The sequence below is a fragment of the Alternaria dauci genome, chromosome 9, assembly GCF_042100115.1.
Source record: "Alternaria dauci strain A2016 chromosome 9, whole genome shotgun sequence".
In the NCBI taxonomy this organism is placed as follows: Eukaryota; Fungi; Ascomycota; class Dothideomycetes; order Pleosporales; family Pleosporaceae; genus Alternaria; species Alternaria dauci.
The window spans coordinates 1,237,448-1,258,827 of NC_091280.1; the positions used below are offsets into that span (position 1 = coordinate 1,237,448).

Consider the following 21,380-nt stretch of genomic DNA (forward strand, 5'->3'; position numbering starts at 1 on the left):
TGGATGCGCCTCATCCGAAGACACTCGATCCTGATCGTAGCAAACGATCTAGACGTGAAGCACCAGACCCTGCGAGACAAAACAACCCCCGGAAACGCAACAAGCAAAAATTGGAGAAGGCACAGCGGCTCGCCCACAAATATCCTGATTTAAGGGATATCGAAGCATGGCGGAAACTAGGACAGAACACAAAGCGAAAGCCCCACACAGAACACACATTTGTGTATCGGCATTTGCGTTTGAATCAGTGTCCTAAAGCATTGGCATACACTGAGTGGAGCAAGAGAGTACAACAGGAGATGGTGGCGTTGGGCTTGCAAGATGCATACACTGGGCCCTTGGTAGACAGGATGCCCGGTGGTGAAGTCAAAGATGTGGATAAGGAAGAAGTGGCCCAAGAGGCGATGAAGAAGGTGGAGGATGAGCAGGTACGGCGAAAAATGGATAGGATGGTTGCGGACGATGGCCTTGACATTGATATCTACGGCGATGAGGAGACGAGGAGGAAGTATGAACCCTGGATCAGGAGTCGGATGGATCGAACGTAGATACCTTTCTCGCGATCCACTTACGATGACACCTGACCCTCTTCCTCCCGAGGCTTCGCATTTCTTGTAACATTAATTCTGGCCGCTTTGTCTATTTAGACGATTCAGTTTCATTCTGAAAGCTCAAGCACCACAAACGTCTCTCCCTCTCATCTAATTGAGATCACTGCAACGAATGTTCGAACTTCCTAAATTGCTGTATAGTCTCTCATCGAGCGCCAACTTACGTAGGGATATCGCTCATAGACACCGCCATGCACAAAAACTCTGGGACACTGTGTCAAAGAGTGGGAAATCCGGATTTCCTACCTCTCCAGAGCGTAGGACAGCTTGAGCCTGATGATACGCGACATGGCAGCTAACAGAAAGTCAGTTAAATTCACGCTGAGTTTCAATCATACAATTTTCAGAATCCAAAGCTCGCATTACTTCCATCGCTCAGGATAGCAGGGATAAGGAGCTTCGACTTGCACAACTGGACACAAAGAACAGGCTGAACAAAGTAAGCATCGTGACTGTAGAGGAAGAGCTGAAGGTCAAGATGAAGAGGGTAAGCAGGAATTGAGCGCTAATCAGACTCGGGCTGCGGCACACCGTACAAGGCAAGCAAAGACGGACATTGGTGCGGAGATGGCAAGTGATGGAGCTTCGATGGCAACGTCCTGCGAGGATGACTTTGACGTTGACGTTTACGGCAACTAAGATAGGCGCAAGGTATATAGTATTGCTTCTTTCCATGTTGGCTATTGATTCACGGCGCTATGGTCGGTGAGACTTTGAGGCTGCTGCATACTTACGTTCCGCGACGGAAAGTTACGTCGTTCAGACCAGATGCCAAAAGTATATGGCGCCAATGCGACAAAACGCCGAACAAACACAGTTGTATGTGCTTTTGTAGAACATGAGAAACGTGAGGAAAGATGGTCAGAGTGAAGCGATGCCACTTGGAGGCGGGTGGAGAATGCGCTAGCTCAAATTACACTACCAGTAGCTGGCCGATCGGCAGGGCAAGTATGTCATCATCGATCGCGTCCCGACCACTTTTCGCGCAGCTCAGAAGCATCACAAGATTGTCACGAGCATGGCATCTGTTGCTACCCTTCGATTGCTCCTACCACGATGCCACCGTGGTCGCTGATCTCACCGGCCTCTCGGGGCATAGGCTTCGCACTCGCAAGGCGGGTGTTACAGACTACGAACGCGCCCGTTGTTGCAACAGCCCGAAAGGATCTCGACAAGACAAAGGAGGAGTTACTCGATGGCTTGGGTGCTGACGAGAAGCGATTGACGGTGTTGAAATTGGATGTTCTGGGTACGCATTTAGCAAATGTGATCAAGTACACAACGGCGCTCGAGTACTAATCCTACTCTAGACGAGACGACTATTGCAGATGCGGCAGCAACCTGCAAGAAGCAGTTCAATGATGGTCCTCATCAGCTTCAACTGGCTTTGATGGTGCCGGGAATCCTTTTCCCAGAGAAGTCACCCTCCCAAATCAATGCTGACGACGCATTGTTGACTTTGTGAGTCGCGAGCTTATCCAACTTGATATGCGATGTAAACTGACTGCGTACACCGATGCGCAGGCGAACCAATACCCTGGGTCCAATGCTTATGATCAAGCACTTTTCTTCTTTCCTTCCAAGGAAGAGTGCAGTCATCGACAAGGACCAAGAGGACATGACGGGCTTACCAGATGTAGCTACAATGGCTATCATGTCAGCTCGCGTTGGTAGCATCAGCGACAACCGTCTAGGAGGGTGGTATAGCTATCGCGCATCGAAAGCCGGTGTCAATCAGGTAGTCAAAACCTTTGACAATCATCTGAGGACTGCGTCTGGCGATAACGCGATGGCAATTGCCTTACATCCCGGAACTGTCAAGACTGGTTTGAGCAAAGACTTCTGGAGTAACGTCAAGAAGGAGAAACTGTTCGAGCGCGACTGGGTCGCGGAAAGGCTGATTGAGGTGATTCAGCAAGTGGCGCCTGAAGGACGAGGTAAGTGCTGGGACTGGAATGGGAAGGAAGTGCCGCCTTGAAAGGCATACAGAATTGCAAGCGTTCGAATTAACAGGGGGAAAACTTATTCGGCGGACCTCAAACACTATTTGGCGGACCCTAAAGAGATCAGATGAGATGAAAGGTTCTAAATGTCCTTATTAATCTACACTTTTATATACTATTACCTAATTAGGTGACTTCAAGGCAGTGAATTGCTTCCATCTGGTCTTTTCGTGGTCTGCTGGATAGTAGTTGGGGTCTTCCGAAAAAGCTTTCCTATATATTATCCTCACCATTGACTCACAGCATCGCGAAGCAATACCGTGGTACATCCCATCGTACACCCATGGTACGGCAATGACCCATACACGATGAGCGACTCACAATTACCGCATCACCATCGCTACCGTCTTTAAGAGTAGATCATATATATGTGTCTACACCCTCCAGAATCGATCGAAAGAATTATGTCGATGTACTGCCAAGACGAGACCTAGAGCATCTGGAAGCGGCGTTTGAAACTTAGATGTCTTCCCCGAACAACGAAGAGATCCGGGTGCAGGCATACAGTACGTGGGATGCTTCGCATGGAGGTAGTCTACAACCTATACTGCCACCTCCAGGACCAAACAATGGCGATCAACAGCCCCCGACTTCAGGAAGAGATGCTGAACAACCTGTGCCGCTATGGCCACATATATTCTGTCTTCGAGGCGGCGCTGAGACACCTAAACTACTGAATGATGTTTCTCTCACAGAAGAGGTATCAGCGAACGCACCTGGAGACAGCCATATTCATGACCAAGGAAATGTCCCCCTGACGGAAGAAATACTCAACGAGTTCAACAATGCCTCTAGGATCGACAACCGAGGAGAACAGATACACAACGAATCTGGAGACAATGCTAGGACCGGATTTCAACTTCCTGACATAAACGATCCCTCCTGGATACCCGTCAATGATTATGGAACCGTCGTATACGTACCGGGCCCCCCTAAGTCGCACTACTCAGCATTGTCTGGGGATTCGAGCGACCTGTCTGATGCTGCGTCCTTGCATTTCCACGAACAGAATGCAATCACAGAAAAAGAAGAAGAAGAAGAAGAAGGGGGAGGAGGAGGAGGAGGAGGAAGAAGAAGGACGGCTGCAAGACTAGACGGGGTGACAGCATCAATAGGGCAGCGTCGCAATAACGAGGGCAGAATCTCTACACCAGGTGACGGTGTAGACGGTGGCAGTGATTACTCGTCTACCAGATCTATCAGAAGGAGATTTTTGTTGGAGAATCAGCCGTCGTCCGGATCACTCAATACGAGCTCGATTCTGGACGGTTCCATACCTGCTTGGATACGACAACCTTCTTCACCACACAACAGGCACACAGACTCAGACATAGATGAGGCCGTGGATGCCATGAGTGAGGATGGCCCCCTCATTAATCAACGTCCAGCCCTCGAACCTCCTACAAACAACATGCCAGCCAGAGTTCCACCCCTCGGATACTCCTATATTCAGAGTGCGACTACTCACCCTACCGCGCCTTTTGTAGGAGTGCGCAGACGCGATCTAATTCGTCACGCTCTCAGACGGGAACAGATGGCGGAACATTTTCTCCGGACTTTGAGGAATATGCTTGTTATGGGCTCAGAAGAGAGGAAACGCTCATGCAAGAAGAAGTAATGGGTTAGTGGTGCTGGTTTTTATGCTGAGGTTCTTGTAATCACGGGCTAGGCATGCAGACAGATGGTCAGTTTGAGTGACGCGTGCAATTGGCGACCTGTACTTGGTTCTTCGGATAGAGGATGAAATGAATGTCTGTATCAAGAAATTGCTTTCCTACATGTCTGGAAAATGGTGAGAGAAAAGCTTGAGCGTCAAGGTCATACGGCAGAAAGTATGCACCGTATCACATCATAAGACTGAGCTCGCGTAACCCTTGAATACCGAACTGTGAGGTGGCTTGTTGGCTGTGATAAAAAACGTCTTAGCTGCTATGAAACCATTTGCACCTGCGAACAGCTCCATCCTGCTACAATATATTTTTATTCTCTTCTTGACAGCTACTACATAGCCCAAAGCTGATGCAAGATCCTGTCTCTTTTTTTCTGAACGACTATTGGGTATCGTCATACCGAGCGAAGATACTGGGCTGGTCGTGGTCGATTTTCTATTGTCGTAGGAGCACACGCGATGGCACTATGGGGAGTAAGCCAGAACGCAGGGCTACCGACTGCTTCCTCTATACGTGTCCGGTATCGCCGGGTATTTGATGTGCTGTACCACTCATCCGACGCTGAGTCTGGCCACATCTAGAAGATTGCAAGTAAATATAATTGTGGAGACTTGCATTAAACACAAATGAGCTTAATCTTTTTAGACTTCCGTCTAGTCTAATCCTCCCTATAGGTGCTCATGGGTTTTTACTTATACCTAGGTATGGATGAACAGATGAACAATGATGCACATCCCTGCCTAGGGCATGTACTGCAACTTGTGAACCATGTGCCTCTTCTAGACAAACACCCTTCTGTGTCAAAAGATCGCCAAGGGACAAGAGTGTCCGGGTAGCTTGGTGGCCACTAAACAAGTTCACATCTCGAACAAACTCAGTATCAGCATGCATGGTGCCTGTCGTTTCGAAGCGACTTGTCAACGAGAAAGCTAGTACCTCCAATTACCATGCTTGTAAATGCCGCGGATTCATTGGACGCGGAAGATTACTGTGCCGTTATCGTCGAGTCAGGAGCGTGTACGCCATGTACCAGATGATTACTTGGTTGAGACAAACCATCATAACACAGTTCGCAACCTCTTTTATTCCACTCAGACATGCTAGACCGTCCGTCACCCGCCCGTTGAAGCAATCTCCTCCAGCCTTTCCCCCCTCCCTCTCCTAGGCAACAACCACCCCGCGTCATCAATCAGAAACCGGCCAAACCGGCGCCCTTCCATTTCATCTCCACTTTATCCTGACATATCGCGGTCCGGCGCATGAACCCAGATCCCTACCGCACGCACATGGCTCCCCAGCGAGGCCCAGCCGAACTAACCCCTTTTCCGCTGCAAGAAACACGGTACGCTAGATCCTTGGGGCCGATGCTACAGGGCGCTAAGGATGGAGGCAATGGTGTGGGCAGTGGGCACGGAGGGGGTCAAGCACAGGGTAGGTCAGGGCTTCTTCCCGCTGCTCACCGCTGGTTTCGTTGGATGTGCAATGGATGGGGGGGAAGAAGGAGGGGTATGTGCATACAATGTTTTTAAGCGCTGGGAGCTTGTCGATAGTCTTGTTGGTGGTGGTGGTGATGGTGGGAGGTAGCGTAATCAGGCATTAGGACGATATGGCGCGGTGTGGGATCATGATCATGGCTTTTGCGGTTACGCACGGCAGGGGTGAAGACGATTCGATCGGTGCATGTGGCGTAGTTTATTAGGAGAGCGAAAGCGCGGAAGGCTACTTGCCTTTCTGCCGTTCTTGTGATGACATGTGTGATGGGAACGCAGATTTCGACACGCGAGCACACACGGCTCGGGCGGCGGAACTGATGGGGTTGCAGGCGTACGTGGCACATTTGACATATCGGTTACAGCATGGCATGTGTGTTGGTGCACTGCAAGGGATGGCACGGAGGAAATGGGTCCAGGGTCAGAATCCTTTTGGCGGACGGACAGCGGCAACAGCACAGCACATTTGACCTTGCCAACAAGAAAAACTTGTGGAGTTGTGCGTCGTATGCTTGCTGCCGCAAGCACGCAGAAAAAATGAGACCGTGAGTTGGTGCCAAGCCTGTGTGACAGCCAGCCATGTCGATGCAAGGGCAGCAGAAAACTGCCTCGGAGGCGCTTAGCCCTTTCGCTTTCCTAGCTTATCTTTTATCAATATTTTTTTTAGTAAGCACTACCTATACACACACACACTATACAGCTACACCATGACATCCGGGCTTGTTCTTTCCGGAGATGCATTGGCGAAGAAGAAAAGACAAAGAGCGGTACACTAACAGGAGCAGACAAGGAAGGGACAAGGTCAGGGCCCGCAATTGCTCGACTCAGCTTAGTTGAGCTTGCGACATCGAACATCCCGGTTCGAAACTTCTGCTCGCACCGTTCCGTGACGGGCAACGACTATTTAGCTCCTTCAGTCCGAATTCGGAGTTAGGAGGATGGACCGGGCACGTACGTTTTCGTCCAACAGCGATGTATCCCAGGAATATGTGAGGCATTGCTATTGCGATCGGCTGAAAGCGAGTCGCAACCACAGAGGCCACGCCCCCTTCCTCCCCTGTTCCCGGCTCTTTGTGGAAGCCAAATATTTCCTACTTGACAGGAACGCTGACAAGGCTAATATTGAATCGTGACGAGGTCGTTTGCTAGCGACGATAAACTTTCCCAGATCCGACTACATTGCCGAAACCCTGAACCATGGAAAAGGACCTAATATTCTATCCACAAGACAAACAAGTGGTGGGAACAAAATATGTCCGCTGTGTATATTTTTTTTCGTCTCGGCAAGTCAAGGAGAAGCGTTCGAGTCGAGGCAGCAAAAAGAACGGTACGCTAGGTTGCTTTAGAACCGAATCTCCTTTTTTTTCCCTTTCCAATTTTTTTGTGCCCTGCATGCTCTCGCAGTTCTCATGACGGAGTTGCTTCCCAGCGTGCCAGCGAATCAAACCCTTCTCTCTCTCTCTCTCTCTCGCACCGTTCCGCTAGCGAGTCGAGGGTGAACGGTACGCTATAGCGGCCATACCATGCAACGGCGGGCGTGTCAATAGCCAGTAGATATGAGACCGACCGATAGCCAAGCCGTCTGTTCAGTAGGTCAACATCGGCGGACTGCGATCCAGAACCTGGTCTTGGGTACGAGGCTGCACCGCACGGTAGCAGGAAGGGACGGAAAAGTAATAGAGTTTTGAGGGTTCATCAGCTGCTCAAAAGCAATCGTGGTACGCTAGGATTCTAGAGCCTCAACTGATATCTGGGGTGACATGTTGGTGCAAGTCAGTGCTGCGTATACATGGAACTATCATCGGATTCGCGACTGATACTTTACCTGCGTCCGGGCGAGCCGCAGCACAAGCCTGATGGTGTTGGTACTGATGAAATCATCTTGATTAGAATGATCGCATCGTGCATGCTAGGACGTGCCGTACCCAAGCATGGCAGACGGCAACGTTCTAGTCCGATGGCCTTGATGATTCCGTCTGTCCTCGTACCATGGAAACCAATCCGTCCCGTGCCGATGTAGTTTCAGAATGACAGATCGAGACTTTGCCTGGTAGCAGCGCTCCGGCACGCCGAGACCCCGAATCTGTACCGTGGTAGACGTACTGAGCTGTGCTACGAGTATAAGCGTAATCGAGCCATGCACGTACACCTGTCAGATAAATGTCATTGGGGTCGTGCTGCCGTGGTACGGTAACGGTACGATCGAAGCCACGACCAAGTCTGCTCCCCCCGTGGGAACCAGATGGATAGGCGCGGATGGCTGAGTCTGGCCGCCCATTCTGTTCCGCGGGGACGCGCTGCCCTGTAATGGTAGGTACAACACGTGCGTACCCGCCATCGTGTACCTGCCACGTCGGGTTGCCCTGCGTAGCTCGTCGTGCGTAACGTGCCATGTGATGTCAACATCCGTTTGACCCGTGCCTTGGCATCGTGGTTGGAGCGATGGGGAAGCATGTGTCACGGATGTGGGAGCAACATGATTTGACAAGCAAGCCCAGTCCGGAATTTCCGGCTTTTAAGATCAGCACGACCAGGTTAACATAGGCCAGATGCGGTGCCCTGTTCACCAAGGTGTGCAAGGAGTAGATGAAGTAAGCATTACACCAGCAAACATCTCCAATTTAGATAGCTAGTAATGAAAAAAAGAAGCCACTACGTACAGGATGATGCGAGAAACCTTGGCTTTCCCAAGGTGCTTTGCGAGTTTACGATCAGATTGCCACCCACCAGTAATAGTTCCCATATAGACTTTAGAATGCGGTAGAGACAGGCTAAGAAGGGGAATACCGCGAAAAAAAAAGAACCCCTCCCCCCAGACGTAAGAGGTACGATAGGAAAAGAGGTACCAAAAAGCACAAGCGACCACTACCCCGGACAATATGCAGTGAAGCACATTGATGTTGGACCCGACCCACGCTACGATGATGCAAATATCAACGAAGCCTCCATGTGATGATGCACCCCCAGATCTAGATGTTTGCGGGAAAAGACAGAATAACCACCCAGTATAGTAGTAGTTTAAGTCACACTCGAGATGAAATCCGGTAGAGACAGTGGAAAGGATCCGTAAGTATTAAAATGGAAAACATCGGAAATTCTTTGTCGCTCTTGAAAGTTTCAGATAGCCGCCCAGAAATCACGCTGTTGCCAGCCAGAACTCCTTGCGATAAGCAAACGTCGATTGGACGGAAATACAGATTGTACATGGAAAGCAGTAAACGACGACTGACAGATTCGGAGGGGAAATTTTGCTCCTTGTTCTTCGCTTGATGCGGTGTGCGTAGCGCTCTCGTAAGACCAGCTCCAGAGCGTCTCCACTTTGCGCGAGGCAGATTTTTACATGGGCCGGCGGTTGAGCATGTTGAGCATGGACGAATCGGTCGAGCTGCGGGCGGGGCCATTATCGCTTACGAGGTCATTGATGCGCATGCTGGGTCTAGCCGACGGTGTCGAGGTTGGCGGTGGTGGGGTTCTGCCATCGCTGCGCGCAGGCGGTGGCTGCAGGACGGCGCTGGGCTGCTGCGGTGGAGCAGCGTAGTATGGCGTGGGAGGAGCACCGGGGGTGGTGGGTGCTTGAGAGTGTGGCGAGGAAGAGGTGCGACTCGGCTCGTAGCGGTAGGCGCTCTGTGGGGAAGCCTGACGCGGCGGCTGTGCGGCGTAGTAGGGTTGAGCGGGAGGAGGGGCAGACGAGTAGGGCGTGGGAGTGTTTGCTGTGGAAGCAGCCGATGTTAGAGACGGTGGCTCTGGATAGGCATAGCCCTCTCCAGTGCTTCGATGGGGAGCTTGCGACGACGCTGAGCCGGGATGTGGCGGCGGCAGAGTAGGGGTATGAGGCTCGGGATGGAGCCTCTTCCTGCCTGCCAGCGCGTCGCGGCTCGCGTCATCTGGAGAAGCACTGGGCGGACCATAGTCAGAATGAGCTGGATACGGACCTGCAGTGGGGCTGGGCAGATACTGCGGCTGACGCGGCGGCTGGCCATATGGCTCGCCGTGGCTGGCAGGAGGGAGCGGCTGGCCATAGGCACCGTACATGGGCGGTGGCTGGCCGACACCACGCCAGACTGTGTGTGCAGGGACAAAAGCCTGAGTCTGGGCAGAGACGGGGGTGAAGATGCAGTCCTGGTTGAACCTCATGCAGTTGGAGCAGCGGCCGTCTTCAGTCGCCTCGAAGCCCGAGCAGCGGATCTAGGCAAGGTAAGCAGGCATTCGTATGTCAATTGCATCCAGTAGCATGTACCTTGCGGCGTCTGCAGTAGCGACAGGCAATGGCAGTGCGCTGTCGCGGGGCTGGCGGCTGATGGTGCTGCTGGACATATTGGGGAGGCGGCGGTGGCTGCTGGCGATAGTCTGGCGGAGGAGGAGCGCGCGTCCACTCGTTGGGGCCTGGCAGGCGGTAGGGCTGCTGGTGCTGGTACTGGGGATGTTGAGCCATGTCGGGACGGGGCTCTTGGGGTGGTGGCGGCGGAGGTGGGAGCGTGGTGTTCATCTGGGTTGACGTCAAAGTGTCAGCGAGCTGTCACCCAGACGAGCTTAACAGAGGAACATGAACATTGGCGCGCAGGGCGCGTGACTGCGTGACTGCCGGGCTGGAGTGAGTGCCCGGCTATTAGACTGCTACTTACATGCGGAGGCTGCGCATACGAGCCATTCGCCGGCTGTTGGGCAGTGGGCGGTTGCCAGTGGGCGGGAAGCTGGCCTTGGCCACCCTGGTGAGGGAACATGTTTTTGGGGGTTGCGTTGTCGTCGTTGTCGTGGATGGCAGGCGCAGCGTGGTGCTGTCACGGCGCTCTGTGGGTGTGTCTCTCTCTATCTCACACACAATGCAACACAGCGACCGGCTCTGCTCAGTGCTGCGGGGATGGCGAGTGCGAGTGCAAGAGCGGGAGGAGACGATGGTCTGGGGCGGGTGAGGTGTCACAAAATACTGACAAGAGCGGCCCGCAACGTCGGCTGCAGGAGGAGAGTGAGCTGATGGGGGGGTTGGGCAGGGCAGGACAGGCAGGCAGACGGGCGGGTCGGAGAAATGGCTCTGGGCCGCGAGAGGGTGTAAGGCGGCGGTTGTGGTCAAGGCAAGGAGTCGGGACAGAGGTCGGAGAGGTGAGGGAGGCTGTGGAGTGAAAGGCTTCTCGAAGCGCGTGGAGGAGACGGGACCCAAGAGCGTGGAAGCGAAAAAGGAGATTCAGGTTGGAGCGGCCGCTATTACTACCCACCGCGTGCCCGAACTCAACCTTCTCGCCGCTTCTACTGGGATGGCGTTTTTAACCCTGTCCGCCCCCATGCAGCGACGACGGCGACGGTCCGCCAAACGCGCTAAATGCCATGCGGCACCCTCACTTGCAGCCAGACGTGCAGCCCACAACCACCCGCGTAGACGAGCGACACACACACACACGCTGCACCCACTCACACACACCACATACGAGCAAGGCGCCCCTACCCTCCTCCTCTTTTGCCAGACTCGTCTTCCCGACACGACGGCCTGCTGCTGTTGGGCCCGTGTATTATTATTAACACCACTGCTATTATGGCCCATGGCGTCCGCCCGTGACCATGGCCGCTGCGCTCTATCAGACACCTTGTCCACCACCCATGTACATGATGCTGCCGCGGCCCGGCAGCTTGCTTGAGATGTGTGACTCGCCAAGACCTCGGGGACTCCCGTCGCGTTGTGATCTACGAGCCTTTAATTACATACACGGCCCTCGCAATAAATACCCAAACGCCCAAACGGCCACATCATTACCCCCCAAAATGTCTCGCGGCCGCCCGCTCGCGCCTTTCTGCCAGACTCTGCGCTGGCTGCACCGCGCTTGTGCGAGAGCCTACCCGTCGTCTGCAGCTCGCATGCGTCTCAAGTGGCACAGTCCCCCCCCTCGACTCATGGAACCACCTCGGGCTCTTGAATCGTCTACGGCCCGTCTCTGCGTCCCTCGTGTCGCTTCCTGTGCCAAGCCCATAGCTCGCCCATTCGACAGCTCACGAACCACGGTACGCGCCTGCGTCCGGTCAGCTTGGTCGTACAGTGCGGTGCTGGCGCCGGCGACCTGCTGCGAAGCCTGCCTGTCGACACGCTGCTATGCTTTTTTGTACACACATGCATCGTGACGGCTTTCGACCTTGCTCGTCCCAACTCATGACGGTTTGTCGCCTCCCGCTTCCTGATCCACGCACAAGCAGGGTTCGCAAATGTGCCTCTCCTCGACCTCCGTGACGCCGCCGCCTGCCGTCCTTTTATTTCCCCCCCCCCCCATCTGCCACCATGTCTGATAGGGCTGATCGACTCGCGGCGTCGGTCATTTTGCTCGACCAGGACACGCACCACCCCTGTCCGACTGTTGGGTGTGTGTGTGTACCACTTCGGCAGCTACGCCTGCTAAGTTGCTTGGACAAACTGTGACGTGAGTGCCCTCTGCTCTCTGCTAGTCAAGCATATGCCGGTCCATCTCGGCGACTTCAGGCACTCCTTCGCGGGGCAATGAACGGGAGAGCCGATGTCTTGCGCCGGGAGAACCGTTCGTCGAAACCAGCAGCAGTAGTTTACCTCCAGTCCACAAGCTGCTTGGTAATAGAGCTGGCTCTGGCCAGTCGTGCCTGTGGGAGAAAAAAAAATCACGTATTGACTTCCTCATCCTCAGCTGCCATTGATTCGTGTAAGACGGCTGGCATGCGACGCAGCCCACTTTCGTCCTCGAATCACGCCTCTCAACCTGGCATCCACAATTTGGCAAACCGTTCATCCCTTGCGCCGGTCCAAGGCTTGTGAACTGGTGCCCATGGCAAAACGCTTCCTCGCGTCGTTGATTCGACGCCTCCGTAATTGTCGAGACAGACGATACAGACAAGCCAACGGCACTTGTCAAGTCGTCTTGGGTAGTGGCGGTGCCGCATGTCCCCGCCTGGTGACGAGTCTCGGACTTGTGCGGATGTAGGCACGGTACCATGGAGAATAGCGAAACGCCCAGGGCGTATTCAGCCTCGGCATCGCGCCGGCCTATTTGCAACTGGCTGCATATACGTGACGACGCCGACACTTTTAACAAAGAATCGTCAGCAGTAGTTTGTGACTATCCACGTGTGCCAAAAAAAAAAACACTCCGTCCTTTGCCTCGAGATTGAGGCGGACGGGCCGCACAAATCTCATGCTTAGCTGTCCACTGTCCAGGTCTCGGTCAAATTTAATCAGCCAATCAGCACGTTCCCTGCCTAGTATTCAACTCTCGTGGGCAAATCTCAGTTTCGCAGCTGGCATGTGCCTTGCATCTGCTGCTCGACGGGTAAATCCTAATCGCACCATGCGAGAGCAAAAAAAAAAAACCTTGCCTTGGTCACAAGACGTGTATGTGTGTGTGTGTGCACCGGTCAAAGCCGTCATTCCGGACACGGTACCCTTTTCACTTATTGGAACTGTATCAAGCGGGCTGACAGCTTGCAGCCAATCGCATTTAGGTTCTGTTGTAATTTGATTGTCTGCCACACCGCATTCCGGCCTTTGAGTCAGTCACTAGCCCATGATAGATGAGGACCAATGCAGTCATTCGTCTGGAGTCAAGTCGGCCTGGAAGAATCCGCCCAAGGAGCAAGTTGCGCTACAACGACAATAAATAATCGAGGCGCAGCCTTGTCTTGCGCACGTCGCAGAGTGCCGTTGAAAGCCGGTGATGACGGTTACACCAACTCAACGGATTGTGGGGTAGATCAACCGGGATCTGTTCTGGATGTGATCTTCAGCCGCCTCGGTCGGTTGACCCAAGCAAATAGCCGCGCAACATCCAGCAGCGCTGCGGCACGGAACTTAGGCGCTGCTCAGCTATCATCTTCTTTCGTGGACGTCGGGCAACAACGCAAAAGGCAATTTGGACATGCTCAATTGGTACCATGTGTGTCAGCGGCCCGGGACGAGAGTGGAATTTCCCGCGTGTATCCCGTTGATGTTTAGATTAACGAAGTTTGTGTCACCGAAGCCTTCCCGCAATATGCATAGCATAGCTGGAGATTGCGGAGGCTACCCTTTTGTGTCACCATACGTAGTGCAGGCGGCCTTGTCGCTTGTGCCGCGTTTCGTGTACCGCGCCATCTGCACGTAAATCCAGATGCAGATGCATCAGGCGGGAAGATATCGTCAAGTCTCCGAAGACGAATTGTAGCCTGTGCCACTGTTCTAGTGTCTGACAGGCAGCAAGAACGCAGACGATGCTTCCACAGCGCGCGCGACCGTGGCCACTGCAAAACAAACAACACTCACCGATCTGTCAAGGTGTGCTGGTGCGATAGAGGCGTGGTCAGTCTGGTGATGGATGTGCATCGGTGTGCACGCATTCTTTTGCATCCTGTCAGTAGGCTGGATGCGCCGCAGCACCGCATTTATGCTGATGGTTCAACACAGAAGCTCCGTCCTTGCAGTAGTTGGGCGAGGGACGACATCCTGTCGGATAAGCGGTGGTCCATCTCCGCCCTGTACCGCAGCGTCCGCTTGCCTCATCTTCGGGCAAACCGCCGTGTGTACTCGCCTCACGAATCCGAGCGGAGTGCTCAAACGGGTAAGGCGACACGTTTTGGCTTTGCGAGATCCAGCTGTGTCACAAACGCCGGTAAATATCATCAGAGACGCGGAAGGGGTGGATAGGCGGACGCAAGCCATTGCGGGTCGATGGATCAGCCCGAAGCGTGCTAATTCGCGGAAGAACGAAATATCAGCAGCTCATCGGTGTGATGGACGGTAGGATTGAAGGACACAACGAGGTGCCCTACAAACACACCGCCTTTTGATGACGTGCCAAAGCATCAAAAGGCCTCACAGCTTGGTTGACATGAAGCATGCAGACCCCGCGATGTACTCGACGCACTTGGGACTGCAATTGTCAAGGTTTCGTGTTGGAGCTGCTGGCGTCATGCTTACACCACGTCGAGTGCGACCGAACAGTACAAGCCGCTCGACCTTCCGCTTCCTGTGCGTGCATGACGCAGCACGGCGCAGCAACTAACCGCCAGCGACGCAAGGCGCCAGTAAAGACTTGCTGAAGCCGTCGTTGTGAAGATGGAGCTGGTCATGGCCAGACGCGTTAGGGCGGAAACCTTGCATCCCAGGACAACGAGTGCGCCTCGGGCCGTGGCCGTCCAAAGCCTAACGCAACGTGTGCAGCATGTCGCAGTGCCCAAGAGGACACGGTGGAGAGGGCAAGTGACGGGGCGATTATACGACGCGATGGCTGTACATGTCGCTTCTGCACTGTCATCGATGAGACTTTGGCGTCGATGCGGTCAGCCACGCACACTGGGTCATGATCGAAGACGAGAGGAAAGTGAGCCCCGTGCGCAGTCTCCCCTGGCTCGCTAGAAGCACGCAGAGAGCGCCAAGGGCAGACGGCAGGCCCGCGTTTGAGCGAGAGAACTGGGACCAGGGTCACAGGACGGCGTTTCCTATTGCGGCCGGCTACACTTTAGTCTCGCATGTCTCGGCCCTACTCGCGCCGCTAAGTAACGTGACCGTCTAGCGCTGCAGTGTCCCGCAACCACTTGGAACGGGCGTAAAACTAATGCAAGATGAATTGGGACCAGCCACTCAGCGCCACTGCCGCAGGGTTGCACAGGCGGTTATTGGCGGGCTTCGCGCTTGTGTGGCCCACTCCTTCACGCTCCCACCAATGCGTGCATCCAAAGCATGTCGGCTGCAAGAACCACGCCTCGAACATGCCTTGTTGAAATTGCCTTCATCAAGCCTCGTCATCCTCTGCAGCGCCGCTGTCATTGTCAGGCTCGGCATCGCTTCCATCGTCGCCGTCGCCGCCGCTCGAGTCTGACGTGTCATCGTCGGGCATCGCGATGCTGTTCAGATAGGTGATCTGCCACGGTCGTTAGCGGCTTCGTATCCAACGCCCCAGCAACATTCTTCAGGCCTCTCTCCACACTTGGACATTACCACCATGGCCGGGTGACCGCAGTGCCAACACACTACTGGCCGGCATCACAGTCACCCCATAGCTTGCCATGTACAGGCACGTCCCTAGCAAGTTGCCGCCGCTTTTAACTTTGCGTGGACAATAAACGTTTTATGCCAGCAATGTCCAAATACGAACCGCTACACTTACAAAAGGCACCATACTGGCTACGAGCTCGCCCACATGCTCCAAGCCTCCCATACCCACAACTTCGTCGTCTGTAAGCTTTCGCCCCATGGTGAAATTGCGGAGCCGCAAGAGTGCAATATCTTTGTGGTCATGGTCATATCCCTGAGAGCTGTCAGCGAACTCGAGCAACCACAGCGAGACTGAAGGTTGTTCGTAATAAACTCCGCAACTTGGCAGTAACGCTGTTACCAGCAGGAAACCCCGCCCGTTGAAAGGGTACTAGCTATGACAACTCCAACTCAGCTTGACTTGTTGAGTGCGGGGCCATGTGAAACTCTATTTTGCCGCACGGGACACGGTTTGCAACGCAAAACTGTCCTGTGCGAGATTGAAGCTTAGTTGCACGTCATCGTTGTCGTGTGCCGTTCGCAACATGGTGTAGCGGAAGAGTTTCATACAAGTGCATCCTTGTAGGCGGGAAGTTCCCGGCCTAGGTTTGGAGTTGATTTGTGCCAGGCTGCGGAAGACGCCCGATCCCGCCAAAGCTGTCGCAAAACCATCCAGAAATTGTTCTGCCCCTGCAGAAAATTGGCAGTTGACACGCGTCACAGGCATCTTCCTGCTTGGTGATTCAAAGACCAACGTTTGATACGATGGTCCTTTGCAAGGAAAGGTAAATCAGAGGGAACTTGCCTTGGGATTACGCTTCAGAGCATTCGACTGATTCATCGACAGACTCGTGAAAGCATTGACAGCTTTCTTCTCGTCATCTTTCACCCCACCGAGGAATGCCTTCCGAATACCGGGGTCAGTCAGGACCGCCTTGATCTTGTGCGGTTTGCGGTCGATGTCACGTCGAAGTTTGGCCAGGGTCGTCGCGTCCGGCTGCCAGAAGCCACCACCTTCTCAAGTCAGCATATGCCTGTGCGGATTAAATTACAATGACGGTAAGACAGCGCCGTTGATATTATCGCGCCGTTGAACATGTTGCTACCTGCCCAGGCAAGATGACTAGGCACTGGCGTGCGTTCGACAAGAGCATCGTCCCGACCGCACAGTACCAAACACGACCGAACCCCGAAGCGATCCGACACGTCTCCCAGGAATATCGCGCAATATGATACCGGGATTGAGATGCTAGGTTACGCTGTCCGACCGCGGATACGAACATAAGACCAGCAGTGGAATATGCTGAGCACTCATGTCTATGACATGATCATGTTCTCCAGCGCTGGCTAGGGTCGCCAATTACACTAACGACAATACCTTGTCGTATGTGGAATGGCGGTCGTGCTACGGCAAAATACAGTATAAAGTACGAAGCTCGGTCACACGAGGAGAAAAGCCGCCAGGCCTCGGCCCGTCCTTGACCTCATGGGCGACGGCAGTCATTGGGTATACATGCATACATTATGCATATTCGATCGAAAGAAGAGCCGCGACGGCCACGGGGTCGTGCTTCGCTTGGCTTGGGGTTCCACGACAGCTCATGGCTAAGGCGATTGCACACATACGAGGGAAGAAGGGAATCAAACATACCTACAAAGCTCCCGCCTTCGGGTTGCACCTGGACATAGTAGTGCGCATAAGGCCCTTTTCTTCCCTTGGATTTGTATCAAAAGTCAGCTTGCGGCTCGAATAAACTGCTGCACAAATGTAACTCACAGTCCTCGACCAAGCCGCAGAGAAGTAAGTCTGGACGAGGTTAGCCTGCTTGAACTCTGCCATGGTTGAGCACAAGGACAAAGCTATCTTTCGAGACGCAGACGAGATTGCGCAGAGTCAACTTGATGGGCAACATGATGTGTTTCAGCACGTCGAGATATGACTTTGGCGCAACGTTCTGCCTTTCCCAAAGAAAAGTCGAAATGCCATCTCACCTTGTACGGGGTTGGATCTTTTGAGAATCGAATGTCTTGAATTGTGAGCGTAGTTCGATACAATCATGCCTCGAGCTCACCTCTGTAAATACGGTAGATCTGGGCGTCTTAGTGGTACTTCTTGGGATAGCCAAACTGTAAACACTCACTACGTCTTTGACTGGTAGCTCAGGAATAGTCTCATCCACCTCGATGATCTTCTCCGATACCTTCTCGGCGAATGTTGTAAAATCTTGAAACGAAACTCTAAAGTCAGGGTCATGGACTATAACCGTTAGCGGGCAGTCTAGTGAAGGAAGCGTTATAGAGGGTTGCATACGCTTCAACCACTGACGGTCGTTGTTAGCTGCTAGGTCTCTGAGGAACAACAGTGTGTTTGGGTGGATTGTGTGATCCAAGTATGGCGTGTCGCCTGCATCCCGGGCCTTCGGCTTCTTGATGACCAGTTGCGTTCCTGGTGCAAGTTTTGCTCCCGGTTTCCAAAGCTCTTTCTCTTCAGCGACTTTCTTGTGTATAGGCAGGTTCTTGGTGGTACGTCCTCTCGGAACTGGCCGCTTGCTCTCGATGTCATCGTCAGTGGCAGTCTCATCAGGCTCAGACTCCGAAGATGGATCCTTGTCACTATGTTCCTCGTAGTCGGAGGCTAGCCCTTCATCATTGTCATAGTCATCGTTGGGTAGTTGAACCTTCTTTGGCTTATCCTCATCCGTATCGCTTTCAGGCTCCACGTATGACTTCCGACTCGTAGCCCGTGCTCTTTTAGACTGCCTCGTGGGAACCTCCGGTGCGGGCCGTTTGGAGGAGCTTCTGGCAGCCGGCGCACTATCACTTTTGGCAGCTTTACGTGGCATGATGTCGATTTGGCTGGGTTGCGGAGCTGACCGGCGGTATGACAGGTTGCGACTGCAGATGTCTACGTGGATGCTTGGAAGGGAATGCGCGCACAGACCATGCATGACGCACTTGAACGCGAAAACACGGCGCGTTGTCACGGGTTTCCCACACAGCCACAGCGCACGACGGACATGCCGACCCGATTCGAAGCACGCAAGCAAAAGATTCTGGAACAGCTCGATGCTCCAGATGACGAGTACCACGATCTGTCCCCCAAAGGCTCCGTTGATGCGCCTATCCGAGATCTCATTGGCGAAATCAATAGGCTCCACGGTCTCGTTACAACAAGCAGTTGCTCGGGACGCATTAGTGTGTTTTTAGAAGGGCGTAAAACAGACATCGAAGCCTCAAATTCGGCTCAAGGAGAAGAGCCGCGTGCTGGACCAGGAGGCAAGGGCGGTGGGGGTGCATGGCTGTTCATATCGCATGCGCCAGTTGAACATGTCGAAACGAATCATGATCTCATGTCGGAATTTGGCCTGCAGAAAATTGAGGGCGAGGAGAGAACACCTAGTGTCTCCTCCAGATACATTCATCTCAAGTTTGAACCCATGGTAATTTAGGTTCTTGCAACTCTTGTGCAAATTCTGACGAGGCACAGATACTACACGTCCTGAGCGCATCAATGGACCATGCCCAAAAAGTCCTCACTGCTGCCCTGACTGCTGGATTCCGCGAGAGCGGGGCCGTGAGCTTAGGGTCACAAAACACAGGAGAGCCGAACCCTATGGTAGCAGTCCGGTCAGCCGGGTATTCATTCGACTCTATTATCGGCTATCAAGATGGCGATGGCAGTAACGTTGCCTTGGTAGATCAACGGTATCTGCGAACATTGGTCAATATTGCCAATGAGCGCTTCAAGACAAACCTTGATCGTATAAGTCGATTTCGCCAGGCCCTTTTGGAAACCTACGAATCGAAGCTTTCGAACGGATCCAAGACCAACTGGGAAGATGCAGACGTCAGGAAGCGGCGCAAGAGAGAAGAAGGCCTTGCGCGGCAACAAGCTTTGCAGAGTCAGAAGGCTAAAGGCAACGTTGATGTATTAGAAGAAGCAGATGTGGGCGGCATGGTAGAGATGATCTCTTGATACCAGGTGACACGAAATACATAGGCGTGACGACAAAAGAATGTCATTTCGATAAGAGGTGGCAACCAAACATGCTGAGGAGGCTAGTGGGAATCACTGCGTTTTCTTGATGGCTGAAGTCATTCACAACATCCGTCAAAATCACTCGCTCACGATCGGCCATGCCGGCGACTTCATGGTCGCGGTCTACGGAGGCTTCTCTGCATCCTGTGGAGTCATACCAACATGTCTCCGGTAACTGTCTCCCCACATCAAGTGCAATTGGGACGATGCCAGCAGGGGATCAATTGAAACCACATTTACACTGTCAAACCTAGATGGCAATCTATTCGCTACTTTCATTGTTATATCAAACATACCCAGTCGTATACTGAGGGTTTTAAATCCACATGGTGATGCTCGGCTAATATGGACTTAGCGTGCATATATCTCCGACGCAGACCGGCGACATTGAATCCATCCTCGCAACCTTCTGCACCCTATAAAGGAGAATCTGATCAACGCTCAAACATCAACTGCTCATACCTCTTGAGGCCAAGAATATTTCATACAATCAATAACACTGCATCAGCACAACCACAATCATCAGGAAACTCACTCTCACGGAGAATCACATACTATTCAACATGAGCTACGCAGAGGCAAACCGTCGGTATTTTGAGTGCGCTACATCAATTCTTGAAATAGCAGGTACATGCATGCTGAGTATTTTACAGTGCCATATCAGACTCCTACGACAGCAAGCCCTGGTTCAAAGTCGTCAACGACCGCGTCGCAGATAGTCTCCGCTCCGACCTATCTTGGGTCGGCATTCCCTTTATTAACACAGGGTCCAGCACAGATGCCACCCAAGTCCGCCTTCTGGACTATGCATGCGGAACTGGGCTCATGACACGTGTCTTCGGACCTTACGTCACCATAACTCAGGGTATCGATATCTCACCCAAAATGGTATCTACATACAATACTCGCGCTCGCGATGCCGGTCTCCCAGAAGATGTTGTCAGCGCCGTGGTTGGGGATTTGTTTGTCAAGTCCGACCCTCGGCCAGAAGCACTGTCGGGACCGGAATTTTGGAACTTTGATCTGGCGACTGTAGGATTTGGGTTCCACCATTTTGAGGATGTGGTATTTGCCGCTAGTCAATTGAAGGAGAGGTTGAGGCCTGGCGGTGTGTTGGTCATCAATGATTTCCTAGAGGGAGGAGATCTGTTGGCTGACGAGAACGGGAAGCCGATCGAAGGGACGGAGGGCAATCATGCTGTACATGATCATAAGCATGGTCATGGTCATGGAAGACATGGGCATCATCACGGTCCTGGCGACGAGAAGGCTTCCAGTCCGCATGATCACCACGATCACGGGCATCAACACCACCATGATGCTGAACAAAAGCACGACGTCGGCGACAGCGACCCCGAATTCCGCAGAAAGATGGAAGCTTCTGTTGTAGTCCCGCACTTCACTCTTGAAGGCGTGAAACAATTTTTTACCGAGGCTGGATTTGTGGATGTCGATGTCAAAACGATGAAGGAGAGGAACTATATGGAATTCGCTGGCAAGAAGCTGTGGCGCACAATCTTGTTTGCCAGAGGCCGGAGACCGGTTGAAGAACTGGATGGCAGAGAAAAGAGTGAATTGTGAGCTGCCCAAAGAAAACAGAGTTGCACAACCGAGA

General features: G+C 53.1%; 5 protein-coding genes across 5 annotated transcripts; 3 read left to right on the forward strand and 2 right to left on the reverse strand.

Annotated features, from left to right (window-relative positions):
- The first annotated feature begins 1,604 nt into the window (after positions 1–1,604).
- Positions 1,605–2,737, forward strand: ACET3X_009099 (uncharacterized protein). The gene is made up of 3 exons (XM_069455256.1): positions 1,605–1,860; positions 1,922–2,072; positions 2,136–2,737. The coding sequence occupies exons 1-3, from the start codon at positions 1,668–1,670 to the stop codon at positions 2,587–2,589; spliced, it is 798 nt and encodes a 265-aa protein (XP_069303176.1). The 5' UTR covers positions 1,605–1,667; the 3' UTR covers positions 2,590–2,737.
- Positions 2,738–8,378: 5,641 nt separating this feature from the next.
- On the reverse strand, positions 8,379–10,918 carry ACET3X_009100 (uncharacterized protein). The gene is made up of 4 exons (XM_069455257.1): positions 10,397–10,918; positions 10,012–10,260; positions 9,707–9,959; positions 8,379–9,484 (listed from the first exon to the last, which is right to left on the reverse strand). The coding sequence occupies exons 1-4, from the start codon at positions 10,493–10,495 to the stop codon at positions 9,111–9,113; spliced, it is 975 nt and encodes a 324-aa protein (XP_069303177.1). The 5' UTR covers positions 10,496–10,918; the 3' UTR covers positions 8,379–9,110.
- A 4,264-nt stretch (positions 10,919–15,182) lies between these two features.
- Positions 15,183–18,600, reverse strand: ACET3X_009101 (uncharacterized protein). The gene is made up of 9 exons (XM_069455259.1): positions 18,038–18,600; positions 17,868–17,983; positions 17,799–17,817; positions 17,719–17,753; positions 17,504–17,533; positions 17,378–17,441; positions 16,532–16,740; positions 15,860–16,000; positions 15,183–15,613 (listed from the first exon to the last, which is right to left on the reverse strand). The coding sequence occupies exons 1-9, from the start codon at positions 18,567–18,569 to the stop codon at positions 15,485–15,487; spliced, it is 1,275 nt and encodes a 424-aa protein (XP_069303178.1). The 5' UTR covers positions 18,570–18,600; the 3' UTR covers positions 15,183–15,484.
- Positions 18,601–18,743: 143 nt separating this feature from the next.
- On the forward strand, positions 18,744–19,995 carry ACET3X_009102 (uncharacterized protein; the record flags this gene model as incomplete). The annotated part of the gene is made up of 2 exons (XM_069455260.1): positions 18,744–19,166; positions 19,214–19,995. The coding sequence occupies 2 exons, from the start codon at positions 18,744–18,746 to the stop codon at positions 19,700–19,702; spliced, it is 912 nt and encodes a 303-aa protein (XP_069303179.1). The 3' UTR covers positions 19,703–19,995.
- A 183-nt stretch (positions 19,996–20,178) lies between these two features.
- ACET3X_009103 (uncharacterized protein) lies at positions 20,179–21,346 on the forward strand (the record flags this gene model as incomplete). Its single annotated transcript, XM_069455261.1, has 2 exons — positions 20,179–20,363; positions 20,419–21,346. The coding sequence occupies exons 1-2, from the start codon at positions 20,329–20,331 to the stop codon at positions 21,344–21,346; spliced, it is 963 nt and encodes a 320-aa protein (XP_069303180.1). The 5' UTR covers positions 20,179–20,328.
- Positions 21,347–21,380: the final 34 nt, after the last annotated feature.

Coding starts and splice junctions, on each gene's coding strand:
- ACET3X_009100 (XM_069455257.1), bottom strand. CDS start 10,495: ATGTTCCCTCACCAGGGTGGCCAAGGCCAGCTTCCCGCCCACTGGCAA. Junction 10,261..10,396: donor CGTATGCGCAGCCTCCGCAT/GTAAGTAGCAGT, acceptor ACGTCAACCCAG/ATGAACACCACGCTCCCACC. Junction 9,485..9,706: donor TCTGCCCAGCCCCACTGCAG/GTCCGTATCCAG, acceptor CTGCTTCCACAG/CAAACACTCCCACGCCCTAC.
- ACET3X_009099 (XM_069455256.1), top strand. CDS start 1,668: ATGCCACCGTGGTCGCTGATCTCACCGGCCTCTCGGGGCATAGGCTTC. Junction 1,861..1,921: donor GTTGAAATTGGATGTTCTGG/GTACGCATTTAG, acceptor ATCCTACTCTAG/ACGAGACGACTATTGCAGAT. Junction 2,073..2,135: donor GACGACGCATTGTTGACTTT/GTGAGTCGCGAG, acceptor ACCGATGCGCAG/GCGAACCAATACCCTGGGTC.
- ACET3X_009101 (XM_069455259.1), bottom strand. CDS start 18,569: ATGCCACGTAAAGCTGCCAAAAGTGATAGTGCGCCGGCTGCCAGAAGC. Junction 17,534..17,718: donor AAGATCCAACCCCGTACAAG/GTGAGATGGCAT, acceptor AACCTCGTCCAG/ACTTACTTCTCTGCGGCTTG. Junction 15,614..15,859: donor TAGCCAGTATGGTGCCTTTT/GTAAGTGTAGCG, acceptor CGACCGTGGCAG/ATCACCTATCTGAACAGCAT.